Below are 10,795 nucleotides of genomic sequence, written 5' to 3'. Positions count from 1 at the left end.
CCACATGAACGATTTGAATCAAATCGTTTGTAACACTTACAACTCTTGTAACATTTACAAAGTGGGTTGAACCAGTAGTGTCACTAGGATAAGATACTCAACCTGATCCACATATTACAGACCATTTAGATTATCACTTGAACATGATTCATCTGTATGTTTACCACATATTGTTCAAATTACATAAAAAAAAATTGGATCTTAGTTTATTGATTGAATTACACAAGTCCAATAATAAAATAAAATAACTTATTGTTTTATTAAATAAATGAATTGTGTTTATATATTACGAACCATGAGATTTAGGGCATATAACACATGTGTTATGAGGTCAATCATTGATTTTATCATATCAATAAACTAGAAAAGATAAATTTGTGGTATTTAAACCTTGTTAATTGTTTGCTTATCTAATTTCTATTAAGTTCATTATCGATATGTCATACTAATAAATACAAAAAATATATATTAATAATATATTTACTAAATATAAGAAAATAGTTTCATGCTCATAAAAGTAAATTACAACAAATAAAGGTTAAATGAAAAATTTAGTCCTTATGGTTTGGAAAAAAATCAGAATTTAATTCCTCTTATTTATAATTAGAATTTGTCCTATATAGACTAGTATGAGAATTTTGCCAAACTATTGGGAATATTTACGAGGTGTTATCAAACTATAAGAACTAACTTTTAAAACCATATGAACTAAGACCACATTTACTCAAAGTGAAACGTAATCCATCGATGATAATATGAAAATGTGGGCCCATTTGATTGTTGTTGTTTACTTGTGTTCCATCATTGTAATAAAGTGTGGGGTTTGTCTCCAAATTTGTAAATCAAAATGCGCAATCTGATTGAAGAACGGAGGATGCTCAATCTGTTTGTGTTTGAAAATTACATAGGACTCTCATAGTCTTTACCATTATCATTGCCATTATAGATAAGTATGAAAATTATGAATTTGCCACATTTACTTTACCATTACCGTTAGAGTCAAACGACAACAGTAAAGGTAATTGTAACAATAAATGTGACAAATTCGTAATTCTAAATTAAAATGATAAAAAGTAGTCAAATTACATTTGCGATTTCGATCTATTAGGATTGATTTATCAATAAAATCTTTATTACGATTACATCAACCTTCAATCTAAATTCTAACTTCCTTCTAATCATTTAATTAAATTTGTAATTAAAAAAACAAAAACAATTAATCTGAACAAATAAAATTCAATCCACAACTCTAGAGGATAAGTTCAATTTTTTTTCATCTTTTTTTAATTTGTAATTTGTAATTTATTTTTCCCCACCTTCCCCCCTTTTTCCCCATCCCAGCTTCTTTTGTTTTCTCTAAAACCCTACTACTCGTTCAGGCATTCCCTCCCTCCCATTACCAGCCAACTGAACCCCGCACGCTGTTCCTGTCCCGCCGCCGTCTCACCGGCCGCCGGCGGACTCTGCCTTCCTCAGCTGCCGGAGTTTCACCCTTCCCTTTCGCTGTCGCCGATTTTCTGCTCTCTCCAACGCTGGCATCTCTCTGCGCTTCTCATAATTGTCGGTTCTTTAACCTATCTTCCTCCTTACTTTTTCAGAAATTCTGTTTTTTTGTTACTAAAATGATCTTAGGGTACATGAAATAAATTCGTGCAGTGAAAGATCTACCGGTCGCGTGACTTTTGCCGCCGACAGAGCTAGTTAGTTCGTCATGGCGGACGTGATGCTGATGAAGGAGATTGATGATACGGCTGGTCGGCTTGGGATAGATCTCTCCCAAGTTGATTTTGATGCCATTCGCCTACCTCCTGGCGACGATTTCGGAATTATTAGGTCTCCATCCTTTATACATTTATCGTATGAATTTGTATCTTAATTTGTATTTTCTGAGTTTCCCTAGGGCTTTGAAATGCTTTTATTTGATTATAATTTTGATGGGTAGTTTCTTTTCTGTTTTTTCCCCCCATTCCGTGGCTCATATTCCTTTATTTATATTCAATTATGTGTAGTGATGATGAAGAGGTTTTACAAGAGGAGAGTCTAGAGTTTGATTCTGGGTTTGGAAACATTATAGTTGTTGACAATCTTCCGGTTGTTCCTCCGGAGAAGTTTGAGAAGCTTGAAGGTGTTGTTCGTAAAATTTTTGGACAGATTGGAATAATTAAGGATGATGGTTTGTGGATGCCGGTTGACCCTACTACGCAGAAAACTTTAGGTTACTGTTTTATCGAGTATGGCACTCCACAGGTACTCTCTGCTAATTTTTATGGGGGCTTCATATATCGATCACATGTGAATACTTGTTAAATAATACTTGTTTAAGATTAAATGAAAGTCTCCCATCTTTGCCACCTTTGCTTCTTGCTCGCATTTGATGAAGTCCAATAGAGTGATAGATACTTGCAACCTCATAGCTCGTCCTGAACTGGAGTTCCTTCTGTGGCAGTTACTTTCGACCTCTCTTCAGTGCATCCATTGTAATGGTGGAATGCTTATATTATCACCCTATTTCTCATTTAGAGGTGGAATGCTTGACTACTATAGATGGAGATTGATGTTCATGAATAGATGCACCCATTTGGCCTAACTTGTTACATCTATTTTTCTAATGTCTCAATTGTCTTTAGTTACTGGTATTATTTTGACATAGCATTAGTGGTAATATACCTTGTAAAAATGTTCTTGAAATATTTCTCTTTGTAGTGTTCAGAAGGTGTACACTAAATGACAGTGTGATATTTTGGACTACGATTACCATTAGACATGCATTTGATCCAGGAATATGCTTACCTTCATGAATTCACGGCCTCAATGTTCTGTTCCTAGCAATTTGAATATTGTGTATATTTTATGCACGAAAATTTGTTACTCTAATTCTTTTTACACGGTTGTGATTTTTTTTTATATAACCTTAATTCTCTTGTGTGTAAGACTCTAGTTCTGATCCATGAATTGAGTATCTCATTTAATTTCAGTCATATTGTAGGAAGCTGAGCTTGCTAAAGAGAAGACTGATGGGTACAAGCTGGATAGAGCTCATATTTTCACTGTTAATATGTTTGAGGACTTCGACAGATTTATGAAAGTCCCAGATGAGTGGGCCCCTCCTGAAATTAGCCCATATACTCCTGGGGTAAACTATCTGCAATGTTACTTGGTTTTGCATCTTCTCTGCATCCTGTGATATGTTTTCTTGAGGAAAGGTGGGGGTTTTATGAATCATGTGGTTATCTGGGAGCTGTGGTTAGCTGAACATTGGAGTTTATATGGGGAAAAAGAACCATGGGACGAGGATATGTGATTTTATGGACCAAATTGTGATGTCATGGAAGCATGATGCTAATTTCTATTTACTTTTGAACATTTTAGGAAAATCTTCAACAGTGGCTTACTGATGAAAAAGCACGGGATCAGTTTGTTATTCGTTCTGGTTCTGACACTGAGGTCTTCTGGAATGATGCTAGGCATTTGAAGCCCGAACCTGTCTACAAGCGTACAGTGAGTATCCTATAGAGCCTGTCTTGAGTGTTAACCATGTTTTTATAACTAAGTTACTACTCTCTCCTGGTTAGATTGTCTGGTTGGTGATGGTATATCTATATAGTATTAATAACACTTGGGCATCTTTGCTCTTGGGCTCTTAACCCTAGCTTAATCAAGTATTTTTCTGTCACAGTTCTGGACCGAGAGCTTTGTGCAGTGGTCCTCATTGGGGACTTACCTAGCGACAATTCACCGACAGGGAGCTGCAGTTTGGGGTGGAGCAGGTACCTTTAACCGTCTGATGCGTTTTGCCCATCAACAGGTTTGCTTTTGTTTTTCGCTCCAAACCTTCTGAAAGTGCTTGCCAACCCCCCAAAGGCCTTAAGCTTTTCATATATAAAATGTAGGTTAAGTTGATTGATTTTTCTCCTGGTGAGAAATATCTGGTGACGTACAGCAGTCACGAGCCCAGCAATCCCTGTGATGCAAATGTGAGCATTCTTTTCCTATTTGTAGTTTCTATTTAATTTAAGGGTATTTGCAACTTCCCATCATTGCTGATTATATGTTCTTTCAGAGGATTGTGATCAATATTTTTGATGTAAGAACTGGAAAAGTGATGAGAGATTTCAAGGGAAGTCCCGATGATTTTGCCATTGGAGGAACTGGTGGTGTTGCTGGGGTATCTTGGCCTGTTTTTAGGTATTTATGTCTACTATAGTTACGCCTTTCTGTCTCAGTTCTTTTCCGGCTTGTCAAGTTGGTCAGAATGTTTTTCTCTTGCTGATGATATAAATGTAATTGTTGCTTTTGCAGGTGGGGCGGTGGGAAAGATGATAAATACTTCGCCAGGATTGGGAAGAATGTGATTTCAGTCTATGAAACAGAGACTTTCTCCCTTATTGACAAAAAATCTTTGAAGGTTGAAAATGTTATGGATTTCTGCTGGTCCCCTACAGATCCCATTATTGCACTGTTTGTTCCTGAGCTAGGTGGTGGGAACCAACCGGCTAGGGTGAGTATTCCTCTGCTGCTTGTGTCACTATTCTTTTGATCTTTGAATTAAAAATTTTTCAATGGTCTTCTTTCATTTCCTAGGTGAGTCTTGTCCAAATCCCCAGCAAGGAAGAGTTGAGACAGAAAAATCTTTTCAGTGTTAGCGATTGCAAAATGTACTGGCAAAGCAACGGGGATTATCTTGCTGTCAAGGTTGATAGATATACCAAGACGAAGAAAAGCACATACACAGGGTTTGAGCTTTTCCGCATAAAAGAGCGGGATATTCCCATTGAAGTGTTGGAGCTTGAGAATAAGAATGACAAGATCATTGCATTTGCCTGGGAGCCAAAGGGGCACAGGTTTGCAGTTATCCATGGTGACAATCCAAGGCCAGATATTAGCTTTTACTCTATGCGAAGCACACACAACAGTGGCCGAGTGTCAAAACTTACAACTCTCAAAGGCAAGCAGGCCAATGCTCTTTTCTGGTCACCTGCTGGACGCTTTATTATTCTTGCTGGTCTGAAAGGTTTCAACGGACAGTTGGAATTCTACAATGTCGATGAACTGGAGACGATGGCAACTGCGGAGCACTTCATGGCTACTGATATTGAATGGGATCCTACTGGAAGGTAATTTAGGGTGCATCCTTATTTGCACATTGTTCTTAGATTGGACCAGAATGTTTTTCCTTGTGGTTACGGCAGCTGAGTTGGTCTTGTTGTTTACGTCTGTGTACAGGTATGTTGCTAGTGCTGTAACTTCTGTTCACGAGATGGAAAATGGTTTCAACATATGGTCCTTTAATGGAAAACTCCTCTACCGAATCTTGAAGGACCATTTCTTTCAGGTAATTTATCCATTATATTCTGCAAATCATGTTTATAATTTTGATGTCATTCATGAATGTGTATGCTGGCAAAAGATTGATTTCATTTATTGATCACAACAAACTCTTTGCATTCTCGTTGAATTCCTTGATATATGGCTGGTGACAGTTTGCATGGCGGCCGAGGCCACCATCCTTCTTGAGTCCCGAGCAAGAGGAAGAGATAGCAAAGAATTTGAAAAAGTACAGTAAGAAGTACGAGGCTGAAGATCAGGATGTATCTATGCTACTGAGTGAACAAGATCGCGAGAAACGGAGAATGTTGAAGGACGAATGGGACAAGTGGGTGAATGAATGGAAGAGATTGCATGAAGAAGAGAAATTGTTGCGGCAGAAGCTGCGAGATGGTGAAGCCAGCGACGAAGAAGAGGAATACGAAGCCAAAGAGGTCGAAGTCGAAGAGATTCTGGATGTGTCAGAGGAAGTTTTGTCCTTTGATTTTGGGCAGGAATGAGGATCTTAATAACCTCATTTTCATTGCCATGATTTATTAGGTAGGTGGTATCTCTGACATCACCTAAATGCAACTTTGGGGAATTTTGTTTTCTCCCTTAAAATGATTAATTTTTGTTTGGTATCACTATATTATCTCAGTCAGTAACTTCAGATGAGTTATACAATGTATTTTTGTTTTTACCTTTAACTAAGCCCTTCAGACCCAAAACTCTCTCTCTCTCTCTCTCTGCTTGGGATGTTGTGATGGTGAGTGATCTGAAAATAGGTATCTAAAGACATTGCAGCCCTGAGCTGACACACTTCAATAGCATTTAAACTCTTTTGATAAAAATTGTTTATCAAAAGAGTTTAAATAAAGTCATTTTTATTTCAATTTCAGTTCTGACTATTTTTTGATCGATAATATTATGCTTTAACTAATTATGCTGTCATTGAATTGTTATGCTTTTTATATATCAAAGATTTAGCTATTAATAATTTGAATTGTATGCATTATAATAGTTTATACTAAAATCTCAAAAAAGTTATACGAAGAGTGAGGCCAATAAATCTTGGGGCTGTAATAACCCACAGCTAAACACCTGAGTGATTTTGAATCTTAGGATTGTACCAATTAAAACTTTGAATTAATATTTTTAACCATTTAAATTTTGAACCTTTGTAAGTATATTAATTTACATTTTTTTATTGGGTAAAACTTATGATTTGTATTAATTAAAAATTTGGGGTAAATACAATGGGTAACACTTTTAGAGTTAATAATTAAGACCATGTTTATTTTAGAAAAAATGTAATGAATCAATGTCAATCTAGAAAGTGGGTTCGTTTGATTACGTTTGATGTTGTTTACTTATGTTTTGAATCTGTATTGACATTTGAGGTCCACTTTCAAATCTATAATAAAAAACGCAAATTAATTAACGAGTGTAGAGTATTCAATCCAATTTCATTTGGAAATTATGTTGATATCTTTATCATTAACGTTATTATTACTATTACAATATGAGAATTATGAATTTATTATACTTATCATTATCGTTTGATCCTAAACGGTAAAGGTAATGTAAGGACTCAATTACACTTTTATAATAATAATGGTAATGATATTATTATAAATATGTTAAATTAGGTGTAACGTAGATACCTATTATTAATGTTTATTGACCATGTCTCACTTATTCATTACCCCATGTATTGTCCATGTGTCTCAAGATTACACATTATTAGTATCTAAGTAATCCACCTTAAGATTACACATTATTTAATGTCTAAGTAATCCACCTTCTGCTTGCCAATCGTCTGTAAATAGTGGCATTTGATGGATTTTGGAAGACACACATATTGGTGATCAATCCAAAAAGATTGGAGAAAGTAGAAAAATTCATATTTTGTTATTTATTTATTTTAATATTATATTATATCTATTTTAATATTGTATTTTATTGGTATCCGTGTTTTTGTGGTGCTCCTCAAGTTCATAACACGTTAGTATGAGCTCCTATCGTTTTCCCTACTAAAGGTAGATCATAAAGATATGTCGGTTTTGTCTTCTTCGTTATAACTAAGAAATTTAATGTTATTTTGCATATTTAATATCTATTAATTTTTTAATATAAATACAATATTTTATGATAGTGTTGCCATGAAAAATCTCACAAAATTAGAATTTGTCACCCTTGATATTAACAACAATAATTGTTTGTCATGGGTGCTTGAAGCCGAAATTTACGTGGATGCTATGAATCTTGGAGAAACTATTAAAGAAGAAAATACGACATCCAATCAAGACAAAGTAAAAACTATGATTTTCCTTCATCATCATTTCCATGAAGGATTGAAGATGGAGTATCTTACAAAAAAAGATCCCCGTATCTTGTGGAAAAATTTGAAAGAGAGGTATGATTATTGAAAAACAATTATTCTTCCTAAAGCTTGTTACGAGTGGATGCACTTGAGGCTACAAGATTCAAATCAATAAGTGATTACAACTTCGCATTATTTAAAATCACTTCGAAATTGTTGTTTTACGGAGAGAAAATTACTGATGCTAATATGTTAGAGAAGATATTTTCTACATTTCATGTCTCGAATATGCTTCTTTAGTATCAATTTCAAGAGAAACATCATAAACAATATTGTGAACTCATTTCATGTCTTTTTGTGGCCGAACAAAATAACGAGTTATTGATGAAAATCATGAATCTCGATCAATCCGAATAACACAATTTTCAGAAGTGAATGCTGTGAATTTTAATAATAATCGTGGTCAAGGTCGTGGTCATGGTCGAGGTCGTGACCATGATAGAGGAAGAAATAACTATTATTTTCGTGATGGTCGTTCTACTCATTCAAATTTAAAAAAGAACCACACAAAATGATGATCACCAAAGAAAAGCTTCACAAAATAAGAACTCAAAAAGTATTGAAAATAAATGCTTTCGATGGAGAATGACTGACCATTGGTCATATACTTGTCGTATGACTAATTTGAATGTGACAGACTTCTTCGAATCTCTTGAAGGGAAGATTGACACAGTTGATGGAATATTAAGTGTCTCTTTTGACTTTTAGAATATTTAGACTTAATGTTGTTGTTTTCTTTTATCTATATTCATGTTTTTTTTTTTTTTTTTGTACATATTACCTTTTGTATAGTCAAATTATTATTTTTCTTATTATAATTATTTTCTTTTAATGAAGAAACCTGGATCATTTTCATATGTTGGGAGACTAAAAAATGAGTAAAGAAGATGTATGTCTGGCAGACAGTGCAACTATACATACTTCAAGTAGAAAATATTTTTCCAAATTGACAATGCTGGAAGCAAAAGTCAATACAATATTAGGTTTTGCAAACCTAATTGAAGAATTTGAAAAGAAAATATTATTTTACTTAGAGGAACAAAATTTACAATTGGCAATGCATTGTTCACTAATCAATCAAAGATAAATCTACTTAGTTTTAAAAATATACGTTGTAATGATTATCATATTGAGACTGATAGAAAGAATAATATGAAGTATCTTTATATCATATCCACTGTCTCATATGAAAAATGTATACTGGAAGAGTTACATGCTTTATCTTCTGAATATATTATACTCATATACGAGTAATTGAAACATATGCAACAATGAACCTGGAGTACGTGAATCCAGACATATTAATAATTTGACGTGACAGATTAGGTCATTTAAGGTCTATAACAATGAGAAGAATTATTGAGAATTCAAATGGACATCCATTGAAGAGCCAGAAGATTCTTTAATCTAATGAATTATCATGTGATGCTTGCTCTCAAGGCAAACTAATCCTTAGACCATCACCAGTTAAAATGGAGACTGAATCACTTGCATTTTTAGAACGAATTCATGGTGATATATGTGAATCTATTAACTCACGAAGTGGACCATTTAGATTTTTATGGTATTAATAGAAGCATCCAGTAGATGGTCACACATGTGCTTATTATCAAGTCGAAATCTTACATTTGCAAGATTACTTGCTCAAGCAATCAAGTTAAGAGCATAATTTCTTGATTATACAATTAAGACTATTTTTCTTGATAATACTGGTGAATTTACATCCCAAGCTTTTCACAATTATTATATGTCAATTGGGATAAGTGTTGGAACATCTTGTAGCTCATGTTCATACACAAAATGGTTTAGTAGAATTATTTATGAAACGTTTGCAATTAATTGCAAAACCATTACTTATGAGAGCTAAGCTTCCTTCATCTATATGGGGACATGCTATTTTGCATGCAACATCACTTATCGATATTAGACCGGTAGCTTATCATAAGTACTCGCCATTATAATTAGTTTATGGTTATAAGCCAAATATTTCCCATCTAAGAATTTTTGGCTATGCAGTATATGTTCCAATTGCTCCACCACAATGTACTAAGATGAGTCTTCAAAGGAGGTTAGGTATATATGTTGGATATGATTCCCTATCAATTATTAAATATCTTGAACCCTTGATGGGTGGTCTTGCTGATTGTCATTTTAATAAGATAAAATTTTCAACATTAAGGGGAGGAATTAAGAAGTCGAAAAAAGAAACTGATAGAGTAAACATGCAAAAAAAAAACGAAAGCTAACAGAATCATTAAGCACTCTAATTACATTAACTTGAGCGAAAAGTAGGAGAAAAACAAAGTTTTAAACAAAGAGGGTTTTAGTTATACAACCTTTGTAGAAATCCACAGAACCTTTGCAAGTTTCGCGAAATTAACCTTCAATTTCTTCCGTAGATTACCAAGAGAATATTCTTTACTATTCTCAGCCTTGGATTAAGTGGTGGAACTCTGAATTGAAAGGAAAATTGAGGTGGATTGGAGAGAGTATGAGAGCAAAATAATTTTCTGCAGATTTTCTCTAAAATTCTGACTGCATCCCTTTAAATCTCTTCAAATTAGAAGTATTTAAGCATCTTGATCATGCAAGCACTCACTTCATCAGCCATTTGACACTTCAAACAACATTAGCAAAGTGGTCTAGGTGTCGATAGGGAGAAATCCACTAAGAAATCCAAAATTGGATAAATCCACTAAAATCCAAAAATCATTTTCAATTTTCAATTATATTTGATTTACAATTAAATTAAACATAATATAAAATTCAATTTCTGAAATTGAGTTTAAATTTGAAATTTGATTTGATTTTTAAATAATTAATTAAACAAATTTAATTAATTAAATAATAATAATTTAATATCAAATATTAAATTAATAAAACACCTAATTTAAACATGAATCCTATTCATGTAATTAATATTTAAATCATTATTTAAATATATAAAACTCTCCAAATACGTTTAGTTTCAATAAATTTAAATGTTAATTATATTGAATATAATTATCCAAACCCTAAAATTGAATTTGAACATTTCAAATTCACTCAATATTTTAAACCAAGGTTTAATCTTTTACGAGCAAGAAGAGGGACCTTATGAATCTA

At 33.6% G+C, this 10,795-nt stretch overlaps 1 protein-coding gene across 1 annotated transcript; it reads left to right on the top strand.

Annotated features, from left to right (window-relative positions):
* Positions 1-1,331: 1,331 nt before the first annotated feature.
* On the top strand, positions 1,332-6,035 carry LOC120086232 (eukaryotic translation initiation factor 3 subunit B-like). The gene is made up of 12 exons (XM_039042778.1): positions 1,332-1,560; positions 1,657-1,833; positions 2,010-2,247; positions 2,987-3,133; positions 3,370-3,498; positions 3,677-3,805; positions 3,891-3,974; positions 4,061-4,185; positions 4,300-4,498; positions 4,582-5,114; positions 5,224-5,332; positions 5,481-6,035. Exons 2-12 carry the CDS (start codon positions 1,712-1,714, stop codon positions 5,823-5,825), a joined length of 2,160 nt encoding a protein of 719 aa, XP_038898706.1. The 5' UTR covers positions 1,332-1,560; positions 1,657-1,711; the 3' UTR covers positions 5,826-6,035.
* Positions 6,036-10,795: the final 4,760 nt, after the last annotated feature.

The sequence above is a fragment of the Benincasa hispida genome, chromosome 9, assembly GCF_009727055.1.
Source record: "Benincasa hispida cultivar B227 chromosome 9, ASM972705v1, whole genome shotgun sequence".
Lineage (NCBI taxonomy): Eukaryota > Viridiplantae > Streptophyta > Magnoliopsida > Cucurbitales > Cucurbitaceae > Benincasa > Benincasa hispida.
Note: the sequence above shows the minus strand (reverse complement) of the source record. Positions and strands in the feature narration are given on the sequence as shown.